We start from the raw sequence: 16,376 nt of genomic DNA on the forward strand, positions 1-16,376 counted from the left end.
AACTGTAAGCTCCCATTGTATTATCAAAGGTTATTATGGGTGTTATTCCTCTTTTTCCCTTGGAAGAAACCTGCTTCAGCTATGGTATGCTGGGGAATGGACATCAGGTCCTAATGTTAGAGATTCTTCATATGTGTGGCTCTCGAGCATGCGGACAGAATGCTCCAGCCAAAGTCCACCCACCAATGCACAGTGTCTACATATCTTATGCCAATGAGGAGAATGCACAAAATCCAGGTGCAAGCAGTGTGTCTTCTATGGTATAGGTGAGGGGCCTAAAAATTGGTGTCTTAGGTTCAAGCATTACATCATGGGAGGAGGTCTTATGCGCCCACATACCTGAAAGCATTGGGTATGTTACAGCAGTTGTGATGGAGTAAGAAGTAGGGGGAAATGCTGCAAAGGGGAATATAAGTGGACCAGGGGCAAAGTCACACAAAATAATTCCTTTTTGAAAAAAAATACTTTAATGCACATTTCTTAAAAGAAAAAAAAATGTGCATTGTGATTTCTTTTTGCATAGCGCCTAGAAAAGCATTGCACTTGCGGTCAGTAGATCACGTGTGCAATCCTCTGGCTCCTGCACACTGTTACTCCCATCCATGTCCATACCGAGGTATGGGCATGGAGTAACATGATTGGGATGGGATGAAGTGCCACTGTACTTGTACATTAGTACCTCAGTTAACGAACGCCTCTGTTCACGAACAATTCGGTTCGCAACCAGGAAGTTCGGCAAAATTTTGCCTCCGTTCGCGAACTCTGCCTCGGTTACGAACACGACGGCGGCCATCTTCCCCGCTCTGACACATGGTCGTGGCTTCCTGTACCTGAGATGGCAGTCGCAGACAGTGCTGTGGACACTTACTGTGAAGCATGGCTGGAAAAAGAACGTGCAGAGCGGTAATGAAGGTGACAAGAACGTGCAGAGCGGTAATGAAGGTGACAAGAACGTGCAGAGCGGTAATGAAGGTGACAAGAACGTGCAGAGCGGTAATGAAGGTGACAAGAACGTGCAGAGCCGTAATGAAGGTGACAAGAACGTGCAGAGCCGTAATGAAGGTGACAAGAACGTGCAGAGCGGTAATGAAGGTGACAAGAATGTGCAGAGCGGTAATTAAGGTGACAAGAACGTGCAGAACGGTAATGAAGGTGACAAGAATGTGCAGCGCAAGAATGGTGATAAAAATAAACTTGGTTAAATTTTTTCCCCCCCATATGGTTCAGAACAGATTAACCCTGACTTACATTGAACCCTATGGGAAAATGTGATTTGGCCGTTCAAAAAAGTCCATACATAAACATGAATTGGAGGTACATGTGCTTTTCTGCATCTGAAAATGGTGGCATGATAAATGCTACTGCAACATATTTATTTACATACAAATATATTTCTAGTGGTGGTGACTGTTACTACTGTTTACATATCCATTAAGGGAGATCGGGAATTCCTATAGGTGATAGTAGCAGGAGGAAAATCCCTATTGGTGGTCCTAGTGTGTTTCCCCCATATGAGGAATATTCCACTGAAACTACGAGTCCTTCTACTGTAGTGACTGATGGGACTTGTATTTTCTCTATTCACAGATCCTGACAGAGGATTAGTAAATGGGTGGCGTGGCTGTGTGGGCAGAGCCGTGCCGATTTCAATCAACTGCAGCAGCATTTGAAGAGAACCCCATGATTCAGGCAAGTGTGGGGGCAGGAGAGTCTGCAATCTGACCAGGTTTCATAGTACACCCTAAATATGGGTGTCACATGAAACATGGACTTGGCCTTTAAGCTAAGCATCATCTCTTCAGCATCCATTCTGAGGGATCATCTCACTGATGATCACATATGGTCTCACCTAAAAGCATTAATTAGCCAGACTGCTTTAGTTATTGACCTTTATTGCTTTAGAAAGTGTGGATGGCTTCAAGACGCTGACAAATGGCTTTCCAGCATATGGGTTTCTCTCTCCGGTCCAGTCCTCTGCTCAGTGGGCGGGTACAATAGCCAGCCTGCAATTACAATTTGAAATAGCCAATGGCAGGCTGGCTATTGATCCCCATTGTTTACATTCTGCTGCCGACCGGGGAATCTAGCCGCCGGCTGGCAGCAAGAGGTAACCAAAGAATTTTGTTAGCAACTAAATAAATTTTGTTGCTAACCAAATGTTTTAGTGTGCACCAAGCAACCGGCAAAAAAACACCGAAGTGAATAGGCAACAGTTGTCAAGTATTGGATAACGTCTGGAAAGATTATACCTCCTGTCTGTCAGTTACTCTGTGTCCCCACTAGGTAGATTCACCGTCTTCATCTGTCCTGGCGACCATTATCAAAAAGACAGAACGTTCCAAAATGTCAGAGTTGTCACCAGAACAGGAGGCACAGGCAAATCTTCTAAAAGGGACACCTTCTGAAAACTCGGAAGGGAATTCCCCTCACGTTGTGGAAATTTTCCCCAATTTCCTGTTACATCTCTAGGACAGGAAGTCCAGAAAAGGACATCTACCCAATGGGACACAAACCCCTAATTATTAACAGACAGGGGTTGTAAGCCATCCATATACAACACAACCACACACACACACACACACACACACACACACACACACACACACACACACACCACTTAAATGAAGTGGATATAATGGTGATTTTAAACTGGAAGCACAAAATAAATAAAAATACAGACAATCCTAAAATAAGTCCATTTATTTTATTTGTTAGAAAACATTAAAAAATATACAAATTAAAAGAATAAAGGGAGTATTTAAATTAACAGTGATCACAGACTGTTGTATAAGATACACATTGGTGGAACTAGAACTTATGAAGACTTCCACAGCTTGGATTTCATTAAACTGGAATCATTGGCAGCCCAGAAAAATCTCGGGGATTATCCCCATATTAAAATAAAAGGTGTTTTTATTTTTATTTCTGGAGGGTGGTCTAGTCTGCTTTTGGGGTATACTGACATTCTTTAATTACTTGGGGAGCTCAATCAATCAAAAACTGCAGCTGAAATGTCTGGACTGAGAAATGTTAACCTTCTAGGTAGATGCCGGATATGTGAAACTGGTTTCATAAGTCCCGTTCTAGGATGTCAGTCATTGTTAAAGGAGAACTATGAGGCGAGTGATTCTTACTCAGCCTCATAATCTGAGCCGACCTGCGACAATGAAACTGTCACAGGTCGGCTGAGTAGATCGGGAAGTGAGCGAACACATACTGGCGCTCGCTCACTTCTCGATCTGTCTGTGCAGAGAGCCGTGACTGTCACTCACGGCGCCCTGGCAGGGATTCCCCCCACCCCCTCCCCTGTCCGATCCTCCAGCGCTGACTGGTACAGCTGGCTCTGCCTCTAGATAGGCAGAGCCAGTTGTCACTCACGCAGCTGGACGGATCCAGACACAATTGTCGGGATGCGTTCTGGCTGCGGCGTCTCAGTATAGCGTGAGCTATAGCTCGCGGAATACTGAGCTTTGGGTGACGGGAGGACGCTAGGAGAACTATGGGGAAAAGCCCTAACCCCATAGTTCTCCTTTAAGTGTCTGGCCTCTTCCAGGTACCCCATGAACTTTTCTGCAAGATATTCTGTTATTCCAACCAGGGCTAATATATGAACAAACAGGGGAAGAAAAGGAGACTGTGAGGACCACGTTCTGATATGGTCATTTGAGAACACGAGGCAGAAGGCATTAACATCCTCTTACTAAAATCTGCAGCCATCTTCTCCGCAGTTGCCAGTATTTGGACTTTCCGGACAGCCCTGAATCTAATTGGTTGCTTAGAAATAATTACACAGTTATCATTAGTAGGAACATGTTGATAAATCCGTTTTATTGGCTAATTAGATAATATATTGGAGAGAAATGATGGCTCCAATTTAACTCGTCATGAACGATACACCTCCCTTGCTCACAGTGTAAAGCTCTGTGAATGAGCATTTTCATATGTGCCGTGCTGCATTTTAAAAGGATCCCATTTTGCCGACTTGGAAAATGGTAATGCATCCAAAATGCAGCATCTGCCGGATCTTTCCAACAGTATAATGCATGGCCCCGCATTTCAGAATGCAGAGCAATGTGAACAAGCTCTTAGGTGTTAATGCATCACCCCGCAGAGTGTTCTATAAAACATCAGCATATAAAAAAAAAGGTATTCTCCAACACTAAGGCTCCATTTACACCTGCACGTTTGGAATGCCGCACGATCATATGTGCGGACAAAAATGTGCAATTTTAAATAGCCGCGCGTTCGAGGCTACGACCAGTCAGAACAGAAATCAGCCACAAAAATTACACGTACTTTTTGCCTCGTTTTTTGTACGAACACACAGGTTTGAATGAGCCCCATAAGAATGTATTGCTTTTTGTTTGTTTCCGCCCGTGGAACCAGGCTTAAGTGGACACCAGAAGAATTACCATCTGGGCTTGAGAAGTGTCATGGGTGGACTGCACCAAACTCTGCCTCTTTCTGTAATGTTACACTATTTTCATCATGGTATTACCAAGTGCAAAAACCACACCCACCACTAGGGGCGTATGTAATATTGTGCATTCATAGAGGTACCACAGTGCACCTTGCAGATGGATACAAATGGTGTACGCTCCCTTTTCTGAACTAGCTAACACATGTATTAAGGGTGACGCTGAGAACATTATAGGGGTTGGGTTAATAGGGGCGATACAAAATGCAACAATGATGTTCATGGAGCAGTAACCCATAGTGTCTAAATTTAATTATGATGGAAAGCAACTGGTAAAGCTGCATGCAAACAGGGCATTATTTAGAGGCATTTAAAAATGAATATAGATAGTAATGGCCAATTGTGTTATAGGATTGTATTTAACAAAGGCAAACCTGGTGTGAGAGAAATGAGTAGGCCGTCATTACTAACCGTCTTACAATGCTAGCTGCCTTCTATATTATGAGTCCCCGACCTAGAACTGTACAGATGATGGGTTCTGCCTCACTGTGACTTAAGCTGCACACTTGTTTGGGGGTGAGCAACTCACAAATGACTGAAGCTAAATGATTAGCAGACCTGCCAGGCAACTAATATTTTAATGAGGTGGTCAGGGCCGTCAGTCCAAGTATTTGCCCTAGGACAGGTTTCCTCCAATGTATTGCATTTGCACTTTTTGCAAGCTTCCTTCTGCAAAGATATTTTCTTCTTGCCTCAATGTAACACATGTGTGGAAATAAAGAGTATGTAACAAACACCTTCTAGGAACGATTACCGCACTATACCTTATGTAAAGTAACATGCCATTCCTCTTGCTATGCCATATAACAGTACCGGTGTATAGAGGCTGATAAAACTTGAGCTCATCCAGGCTCTGGGGCATATCTAGCAAAATAAAGAAGTAAAACCACTCAATCTGCAAAGAGAGGAAGAAGGAAGGTAGAGTTCAATGCAGTGTGACATTCTGACTCTCATCCTCCACACATTCCGCTGTATTACTACACAATGCAACTCTTCAAGAACTCATCACCCTTCGCCTCCATACCTCCTACAAATGCCCGCTTCGCTTCCCGTGTCACAACAATACAGCAGGCCCTGAGCAGCAGCGCCCCTCCGATCCTCACTCATCCTCTGTGGCCAACTTGCTTTCACCTGTCCCAAGACCAAAACATGCCAGACCCCGAGCAGTCTCCCCTTCAATCTCCACCCACACCCTGCAGAATACAGAGGACTGTCTCCGGGGGCAATTAGTTGCTGCCACTGCCTTCTTTACCAAGATATCACCCCTCACTACCACCACTGCTCTGCTGTACTCTGGCTTGCTCTGCACCATCATGTTGGCTAATAGGGCAAGCTGCAGCAGTGGTACTGGCTCCATGGGGGCCACACGGAGAACCCAAAGGCAGAAGGGAAAGCTGGAGAGTAGCTCAAGAAAGTAGCTATGAGGAAGAAGCTAAAAGTGCATTCATCTACAGCCACACCATCTCCCTCCCCCTTACATCATCCTCCTGCTGAAAGTGCATCCCTGCCCAGGCACAGAGACTCCCACCTATATCATCCCTCTGTCCTCCCCAATACGTCAGCACTTTGACAGCACCTCCAACCCACTTTACCTCCCATAATAGCATGCATCCATCTCAAACTTTCACAGCATCACTACACATCCCTCTTACTCACCATCCTTATCCCTTCATTTCACCCACACCAGCCCCCAAGTTATAGCACTTCAAACCACCAACCAACCCCTCACCCAATACATTCCTCTTTACAGACCTCTCCCAGTCATTTACAGTGCTTCCTTTTCTTTTACATCGATCCCATGCCACCTCACCCTCCGCATGCACCATTAACTCTCCTCTCGCAGTGCCCACTTGGCCAGCTTAACCACCTCCCCTAACTATCCCCTCTGCTGCTCCTGTACCCTGCCATATGCATGCAACACTCCACAAGCTTACCTCTTCTGGAAGGAGCACCCTTTTGCCATGTTTATATACATTTCACAGCTGCTATCTGGGGATTATTAGAGAGCATTGAAACAGCCTCTAAGGACAGGCACTGTTAGATGGAATAGTAAGAAGACTGGCATGGTTTACTTTAACATGCCTACAACTTATTAACAAAGCCGATATAAAAAGTATTTGCACCAGAATTGTAAAGTAAAACTCCATCCAAGAAAATCATCTGTCTTCAGGACATGGGCAGCGGCTGCCAGCAGATTTCAATTTGGTCTTCGATTCAGATTTAACCGGTAGTTTTATTCATAATATAAACGATCTTCATTTCCACTCTGGGAAGGCCACACATACCGTCATGCACTGTATTTTCTTTAGGCAGATGTGGTTGATGTCCAAGGTTTAAAACTGCAGCATTATCAGTGTACAATTGATCACAACTATCTAACTCATCAGCCTCTCAATCTCCTAATTACGGCATGAAAAACAATGGCTAAAACAAAGAATTGGTGGATTTGAGGTCTCCATGATTCATAAAAAATGGTGGCACAGTAAATTTCTCTGCACGACTCCAGCAGCAGCAAAGTCCCATTTGAGAACGCTTCCCTGTGAGATCAGGAGCTGTCTCGGCTCCAGTGTTTATGAAACCATGCTGTCTATATCACCTGGACGAGCTGCGTTCTTTGCTCACACAGTCGTCCTGCGTGGTGCTGTCTCCGTTGCCCATCCCACATGTTCTTCTCTTCTTTTTTCTGTGAGCCATAGTCTCTGCTCCAGAGCTCGAGTCATCCTGTGCAAAGAACAAGAGTGAAAAGGTTAGTGGCATACAACAATCTATCTTTTATTTTGTGTATTTATACAGCAGACATGTTACACTTTGTTTTATAGAACACACAGAACCAGTTACATCAGTCTCTTACCCTAATAGGTGCTCACGTTCTAGTGTTCCTACCACACCTACTAGGGCCAGGTTTGGGAGATGGCATGGGCAGAACACCTTCTACTTGTATACTTTCCTTTCAGTTTTGGACCCCGCCAGGCTACATGTTTGCAACGATATCCACTATACATTCAGCCAACACATCACTGCCCCTCCACTCGGGCCAACATATATACATCTCCTAGGGCAGTGGTTCTCAATCTGTGGGTCGTCACCTAAAAATGGGTCACAACCCACTGTCGAGGGGGTCACCACATGCTTTGTGCTGCGCTAGGCGAGAGGCTCCTCAGCCACCTCCTAGAGCAGCAGTGTCAGTTCTCCGGCCGCACCGCTAGATGGCGCTGCAGCACCGGCAGCCGAGGAGGATCAAAGAGAGGGGACCGGGCGGGAGTGAGGGGGGTTGAATGCCAGCTTGACCACCAAAGAGCCCACGCTGGCCACCAAAGAGCCCCATTTAACTCACATGAGCCCACACTGGCCACCTGATTTAGTATTAGTGCATTCCTAAACTTTACCATTGGGGGTCACCACAACCTTGCAAATGTTTCCAAGGGGTCCCAACCCTAGAAAGGTTGAGAACCACTGTCCTAGGGCTTAATGCTGCCATAGCTAAACACCCCATTCCCGCTCTTGTTTCTTTGCTCAACCATTTTAAAAATCAGGTTTTTAGAGTGTGCAGGGTCTTGCAGTTCCTCAGATGCCAACCTGCTACCAGCTTCACTTCATTACCTTGCAAGTTCTACAAATGTTTGTTTCTAAAGTGTTTATACAAATTGTGAAAAAACTAAATGAAAACACCAGTATAAAAAAAAAAAGAGGTACATTTTGTCCGAACCTAATGGAAACCATTACTTTCCCTTTAATGACAAGCCTGGAGAAAAGAATATTGTATGTGTGGGCAGAGACATTTATGGCTCTGCCATTCTCAAAAACAAGCAGCAGCGTGCGGGGAGAGGAACCAAACGATTCAGGTAAGTTTGTGTGTGTGGTGCGATGTGACCATGTTTCATGTTACACCCTGAATATGGGTGTAACATGCAATATGGTCAGAAAGGTGAACTTAGCCTTTAAAGCTCACCCTCTGACACACTCAACTTATTTTTATAATGACACTGCCTAGCTAAAAAAAAAAAGTCACCACCTGCATTTAGCTAAGCAAATAGGGAAGAACTTCCCATTGGATAATAGGTCAAGGTTCAGCAACATTATGTCCCCAAAAATGAGGTCACCTGCCTTCCTGAATGACCAGGTTTTTCCATCAATGGATTTTTTCTCCCCTGATGGCACGGTCATATTCCAAGATGACAATGTCAGGATTCAGCGGGCTCAAATTGTGAAAGAGTGGTTCAGGGAGCACGAGACAGCATTTGTCACACATGGATTGGCCACCAGACTCTAGACCTTAACGCCACTGAGAATCTTTGGGATGTGCTGGAGAAGACTTTACGCCGTGGTCCTGGTGAAAAACTAATGCAACTCTGGATGGAAATAAATGTTGCGACATTGCAAAAGCTTACGGCGGTCCAATTAAATATTAGAGGGTGTGACTTTTTGTTTTGGGCCCGGCAGTGTATACTCTTTGGCAAACAAGACACTGCAGTATATGAAATACATATTGTGGCTCCCTCATGTGTACAGAAATTGTTAATCACATTATTTGCACTTAGTGCCTTTTATAGCCCCGGGATTTGGCTTTACTAGAGATCTGTCACAATATATTAAACGGTTTCCTGAAACGGACTCCCAAAAGACATCAGTTGTAGTAATGCCCATCATCATGTCCTAACAAGTGAAACTTAACTGCTTAAAGAAAGCATGAGAGGACAATATGTCATGTGTTATTAGCCAACAAGCACACAATTACTTCCGATGTCAAGCCGCCTAAGCTGCTTTTATAGCCCTGGTTCTCTTGAGTGTAATAACATCTGGCTGGAGATCTGATCACCATTTGTAGCGAGTACCACAGAGTCCTCAGTCTTTTTCTGCAGCCCCAGCACTCCGGACAGAGGCTTCCTGTTTATTCATACATTGAGGAGATAGTATCTGTTTACTAGTCCATAATCATAAATGAGCACTTCCTGATCATTCATAATTGGGGACTCAGTATCTGAATTCTATGTCCTCAATTATTTATGAAGATCATTGTAATCAGTACTGATCACCAACTGGGGATGCACAGATGCTGTTTTTTTGGTATCGAGTACTGATATTTTGTTTTCCGGTACACACCGATACTGAATACCGATCCTGGCATCCTGAGGTAGCGTGGGTCTGGCTAATCTGGAAGCCGGGCGGTGGGTCATGACCCGTCGCCCGGCGTTCCGATTGCCTGGGAAGCCGGTGTTCTAGTGAAAGCACACTGACTTCACGCTCCCGCGCACCACTGCGAGGCAGCCTGGCTTCCATGACCTGCCGTCTGGCTTCCTGATTGGCCGGGAAGCTGGCTCCATGCACCCTCATCAATAGGTGCGAGGGGGCTTTCCTCACCACTGGGCACCAGCTGCAGGGGTCTCTATCCCCTCTGATCCCCGCTGCTCCTGATGAAACACCAGCCCCCAGCTTGGAGGAAAGAACGATTCCCATTATTGATTAGTTGGTTACAGCCCTAGATAAAAGTGTACACAAAACAGATTGTATGGGAAGCCCATTTAACATATACATAGGGCAGATGAACACAATATGACCCTGGTTTTTTAAGTATACAATCTCCCTTTAAGCAATTTTTCTTAGCCATCTTTCAGTAAGCCTCACCTCCGAACCGGATTCAGAAGAACTTGAGGAAGAGGAACTCGAGGAATCACTTGAAGAGTCAGAAGCAATCCCTGTCGATTCCTGCAAATCCACCGTATCTGCCAGAGCTGCCAGCTCAGGACGTTCTTGCTTCAAGATTCTGTGAGAATGAGGAGGGAGTAGCGAGTTAGTGTCGGCAATAAACAAAGGATGGATAAATGAACAGGAAACAAAGGGCATCACAGTTTAACTCACATTTGGTACATACTGAAGGTGTGATCAAGAACTGTCACAGTCGAGCAGTGGAGGGAATGAGGCGTGTGAGGTGTAAAGAGACACTTCATATGTTTATCTACGTCAGCCGTAAAGTGCAGGTTATAAGATTCAGGGCAGAACATGGGAATGTGATCAGTTGAAGCAAACCCTGATCAGCTCACAGCTGCTTTGGTGACAGCTCCATCTAGTGGCCAAGTAAAAGTATGACCCATATGATGGCATCTGAGCTGCACCATAGAAATCAATTAGAATCCAAAAGAAACTCAAAGTAGCTCAATGTAACGCAGAAGCAGAATGGAGCAACTCAGAAGCAGCTCGTCATGTTCTGCTCTGAGCAAACTAAGGCTTAAAGTGATTTCCACTTTTGCAGCAAATTGGGATAACAATTGTTTATGTTGTTACAGGTTCTCATTCACAGTGCACAACTTAAAAACAAAAATTAAAAGTTACTGCCTAGATTTGCGAGTTCTTTATACTTGCTTACAAATCTTACTTTTACTCTAGTCCTGCAATGTCATTTTAAAATATTTTTACAAGCTTTTGTGGAATTAAAATCATCTACATGCATCTGGCGGATGTAATGTGCAAACATTTGAATGTTTGTGTGCACTTCTACTTGTTCTCATAATGTCCAAGCAATAAATGTTATTTAAAGAAAAAAAAAAATGTATACTGAAACCGTGGAGCCTGCCGGCTACTCCAATCCCTCAAGCCTGTCTCCTCCTACACTGCAGCAATGGTATGTCCCTTGGTGTCCTCATGTCCTATACACAGTGTATAGAATGTGATGACTCAAGGATCCTTGAACCGCTGCAGGAGGATGGGGAGAGAGGCTCCACAGACCAGTTTAAGACCAAGCCGGCTCTGAGAAATGGGCGAGTAGAACTTTTTCAGCACCTAGACAAAAGAGCAGCACTGAAAAGAACTATGGGGTAACTTTTTTTTAATCCTTTTTACGTCCTCCCATAACACAAATTCAGTATATAGTGGGGCTACTGCCCACTATATGCTGAGAGAGCCGCAGCCGGGATGAATCCCAACAATACTGTCGAGATCCACTCCACTGGCTGATTGAAAGCGGGCTCTGCCTATCTAGAGGAAGAGCCAGCTGTACCCGCCCCCTCCCCTATCTGTCCTTCCAGTCAGCACTGGCGGATCGGTGGGGAGGGGATCACTGCGGGGAGCGGTGACTGACAGTCACAGTTCTCTGCAGGGGGATGATCGGGAAGTGAGCGAACAGCAGAGTTTTTTTGTTCACTTCCCAATCAATAGAGCCGACCTGTGACAGTTTCCTTGTCACACGTCGGCTCTAACTATGAGGATGAGTGTCATTCACTCACCTCATAGTTCTTCTTCAATCCTGGCAGTGTGGTGGTAGACCCACTGCAAAGGTTAAAGGAGAACTATGAGGTGAGGGAAAAATATTCGGCTCTAACTATGAGGATGAGTGTCATTCCACCTCATAGTTCTTCTTCAACCCTGGCAGTGTGGTGGTAGACCCACTGCAAAGGTTAAAGGAGAACTATGAGGTGAGGGAAAAATCACTCATCCTCATAGTTAGAGCCAAAGTGTGACAATGAAAAACTGTCACACGTCGGCTGAATAGATCGGGAAGTGAGCGAACACATACCGTCGCTCGCTCACTTCTCGATCATGTCCTTGCAGAGAGCCGTGACTGTCACTCACGGCTCTCTGCATGCATTCCCCCCTCCCTGCTTCCGATCCTCCAGCGCTGACTGGCAGAACGGATGGGGAGGGGGCGGGCACAGCTGGCTCTGCCTCCAGATAGGCAGAGCCAGGTGTCAATCACGCAGCTGGGCGTATCTCGACAGTAATGTCGGGATCCGCCCTGGCTGCGGCGGTCTCAGTATACCGCGAGCTGTAGCTCGCAATATACTGAGCTTTGGGTCACGGGAGGACGCTAGTTTATGTCCTCCCGTGACCCTTATGAGAACTATGGGGAAAGACACTTACCCCATAATTCTCCTTTAACCCCTTCGTGACTGACGACGTACAGTGTACGTCGCCAGCATCGGGGCTGTTTAAACAGACTCCAAATTTGCCTGGAGTTCTGCTTTAAACATATCTTTTATTAAAGTGTATATATTCCTATGTCAAGTGTTTATTGCTAAAGAAGAAATAGCCGGCACTCCCTATACACTTTGTATTAAAAACAGAGGTTTAGTAGCATATATTTGCAGCAAAATCTATATGGAAGCCACACCCCTCTATTACAGTATGGTCCCTAATCTAACAAAGCTCTTATCCTGGGACATGCACAGCAATAAATAGATTAAAGGCAAATATGCCTCGAGGTAACCAATTCCTGCTAAAAGGTGCAGAGCAACACTAGAGTGCAGCAAAGCACACAGGCAGCTGAAGACCTCAAGTATGTCCCAGCAATTACTAAGTAACTTCCTAAAACAAGGTGAATGTTTCTAGCACACAAACCAGCTATTCAACAAACCAATTCAAAACTGGGTATGAATGCCCCTGTAGCAGGGGGGCACACATATTTTGGTGGTGCTGGTAACAGTCACAGCCAAAGTATCGGATACGCAACACCCTGTTCTGCACTTTAGCCCAAAATCAGGATAGAAGGATGTTACATGTTATGCTTTTATCGCTCTGTGTCCTCAGTGGGGAGAGTCACCCACTCTACAGGTCACCATGACGAAGGTGATGTCCCCCAAGCATACTTTGTTAACTTGATGATCTGCCCCGCTAGCCCAGATATGTTGGCCCGCTAGCCCAGATATGTTGGGTTACACTCCTGCCGCACACCCCTCCCTGTTTGGGTTATAAGGTGTGACTGGTGGCCTAATCGGTCAATAGGGAGGAGAGGAGTGCGGTAAGGAGCGGACCATAAAGTGACCATTACTCTGCAGGTTAACCAAGAACAAGTGCAGGCATCAGAGGTGGCCGCTTCTCCTCTAGCAGAAAATCTGTATACTTCCAAGTGTATATAGTTCTGCTGTAAATATTGCTTATTAATAAGAAATTCCACAACCTTCAACAAATGATGAACAACCTCTTACCTGTACCATTTTCTTGAAAGTTTAGGCCGCCCTCTCACTGTCTTGTGCCACACAACAGGGAAATTGGTGCAGCTGGCAAAGTTTTGGGTAATAGCGATAGCGGTGTCCAGGTTCAGTACAACATGCCACCAACCACCTGAAGAAAACAATATTATTCATAATTGAGTGGCACAACCATTATATAGACTTACTATAACACTGTAACGGCTCCTACAGATGAACATAAATGATGAACTCAGCTGTTCAAACTAAAAAGGGATTGCCATGGCAGAAGAACAAGATAAAATGGCACTGGAATTCCACACTATGCCATCCTCTAGCACAGCGGTTCTCAACCTTTCTAGGGCTGGGACCCCTTGGTAACATTTGCCAAGTTGTGGTGACCCCAATGGTAAGATTTAGGGAAAAAAATTATCGGTACTCGGTACCAAAATACCGGTATCGGTGCATCCCTAGTTGAGAACCACTGCTCTAGCATCTTACTTGGCTTCAAGTCAACTGAATGATCATGAAACCATGCAGCTGTCCATATAGGCGAGCCTATAAAAGTGAGTAAATGGGGTCTTAGGAAGAGAAGGTAAATGATACCATGGCACAAGTAGAAAGTTGTTGGGTGCCACACTTCAGAAATCAGCTCTCAGCAATGGGGTTGTAAGGGCTCGTTCTCACTATACTGTACAGCGGTAATCCATGCATTGCAACAAGCTTTTCTGTACTGTGGTGTACTGCAGCCCATTCATTTTGAATGGGCTCTAATGCAGCAAAAGTCATAATTGCATTTGTGTTGCAACGCTGTAGCACAGCCATGGGGTGCCATTCAAAATTACCTCAGTGTACTTGGTTTGAACGGGTCCCTAGGGGGCTCATTAACCTCTGTGCAGTTTACCATGCAGAAGAGAGACCTTCACACCTCATTATTGTGACACCTCATTACCAAACACTTGCATGCAGTTTGGTGCACTCAGCAGAACGTACAATTATAATTACCCTATTTTGACCCACAGTTTCCAAATCAGATTTCTTCCGCACACTCATACACTGTTTGTTGGTGCAAGTATTTACCTGGCACAAATACAGTCTCCCCGGGCTTCTGTAGGATCTCAAGGGGTTTGAACTCAGCAGGCCATGTAGGAAGCAATGTGCGTGGGTAGATGACATTAAACCAAGTGATGGCCTCATCTTGCTGGTTGCCACCATCATCCCGTGTCACTTTGATCAGTTCACGTGGGGTATTGGTGGGAAAGAGGCACCAACGCTTGTGGCCATGGACCAGGGCATTCCAGGCACTAGTTCCCAGAGGATCAATGTGAATTCCTGTTCCAGAGCGAGGAGGACCCATCACAAACCACCTGAAATAAAGCATAGGCAGGTTACACATAAAATAAATATCACTGATCAAGCCAGTTCACAGTGCAGTGAAAATTTTAGCAAATGTAGGCCACACAACGATATAGGAAAAGCATATAGACAGTAGAAGATCTGCTGGCAAATTATTATTACATTGTATTGGCAATTTTGCTTCCATCACCAATAATTAAATAATTTTATTTGCTTAATAATGGAAAATTATTTTTAAAAAAGGGGATGGTACAGTATGCTTTAAAACAGACTCACTTGACTAATTAAATGATCCACAACAACTCATGTGTGAAAGACTAAAGAATAGAAACGCTTTCACTGTGAGCCCAGGCTGCGTGACAATGAACCCCGCAGGGGATGTCATTGATCGTGTTGCTCCCGGAAAGGAACCTTGTGCAAGTTCCATTCAGAGCTTATGTAGAGCCGAGAACCCACTCAGCATTCCCATGCAACAACACTGAGTCACTGGTACATTGGAGGAATCAAAGGATAGGGGTGTGAGCTCAGTGCAGTAATACTCCGAGCTCACGCTGTGCGAGGACACTGTCCCATTAGCGCTTAAAAGGTGACCATACACTGTGCGAATTTGCACAGTGGGTGTCTCGATCAGCACCCTTTTAGCCGGCATCCCTCGATCAGATGATCAAAAGAGCCGGACGGAAAATCTTCGTACAAACAGAGCGGGCAGCCAATGAGCTGCTGGCTCTGTTCTCGTATTCCGACAGCGGCTGCTGCCAGAATACAATGCAAACAGCGGGGAATCCTCGATCGACACACTCAGTGTTGACGGAGGAATCTGCTCTATTTTCTTTGTTCAGCCCGTGGTGTATGACCAGCCTTAACCAGTTGAATGACACTAGTTGTATTTCAAGCTACCGTGTTTCCCCGAAAAAAAGACACTTATTTTTTTTTTTTTTTTTACACGAAAAAAGACACTAGGTCTTATTTTCAGGGGATGTCTTACCGGGCTGGGGGAGGAATACTCACAGGACTGGACGAGGTACCGGAAGGCGGCGTGCTGTTGCTGGTCCCGGTGTCGAAGTTGGCGGAGGATATGCCACTTCCATCGGGCGTGTGGGCGGTCTGGCGTGTGGGCGGGAGCTGCGGCCGGTCTTTACATTTAAAAATCAGTTATATGTGTAGCTACCCCGAAAGTAAGACCTAGCGCTATCTTCAGGGATAAGACCTACCACCGAACTAGGTCTTATTTTCGGGGTAGGTCTTATATTACAAAAAACCCTGAAGATAGCGCTAGGTCTTATTTTCAGGGTAGGTCTTACTTTCGGGGGAAACACGGTAGAAGACGCGTAGTAAAAGAAAATTTATAGCAAAACATGCATTTTCTGACAGCTTGAGAGAAAAATCTGCAGTCTACAGAGACACAGGGCTGGACAAATCCCAGGATCCAGGTATCCAATGCTCCTTAAAAATTACAGGGAGTGTCTAAATATTGAGGTTTTCTATAGTTGTCAATGGAGCTGGCGTCTAAAAAATGACCCTGCTGGCTCCTAACCCGACTTAGAAACCCTAAACAAATCACTAAACAAAATGACAGAGATTACCTCGCTGCCTATGTAGTCTTTTTTCCTTTCTAGTAAAAAAAAAAAAAAAAAAAAAAAAAAAAA

At 45.1% G+C, this 16,376-nt stretch overlaps 1 protein-coding gene across 1 annotated transcript in view; it reads right to left on the bottom strand.

The window, feature by feature from the left end:
- Positions 1–6,702: 6,702 nt before the first annotated feature.
- Positions 6,703–16,376, bottom strand: part of JMJD6 (arginine demethylase and lysine hydroxylase) — an 18,260-nt gene continuing 8,586 nt past the window's right edge. The window contains exons 3-6 of the mRNA XM_018555690.1: positions 14,455–14,741; positions 13,393–13,528; positions 10,100–10,238; positions 6,703–7,198 (exon numbers count right to left, since the gene is read on the bottom strand). Of these exons, the coding sequence (XP_018411192.1) occupies positions 7,070–7,198; positions 10,100–10,238; positions 13,393–13,528; positions 14,455–14,741 (691 nt within the window). The 3' untranslated portion in view covers positions 6,703–7,069. The remainder of the gene's footprint in view (positions 7,199–10,099; positions 10,239–13,392; positions 13,529–14,454; positions 14,742–16,376) is intronic.

Source organism: Nanorana parkeri, unplaced genomic scaffold (genome assembly GCF_000935625.1).
Source record: "Nanorana parkeri isolate BGI_ZX_2015 unplaced genomic scaffold, ASM93562v1 scaffold209, whole genome shotgun sequence".
NCBI classification, from domain to species: domain Eukaryota; kingdom Metazoa; phylum Chordata; class Amphibia; order Anura; family Dicroglossidae; genus Nanorana; species Nanorana parkeri.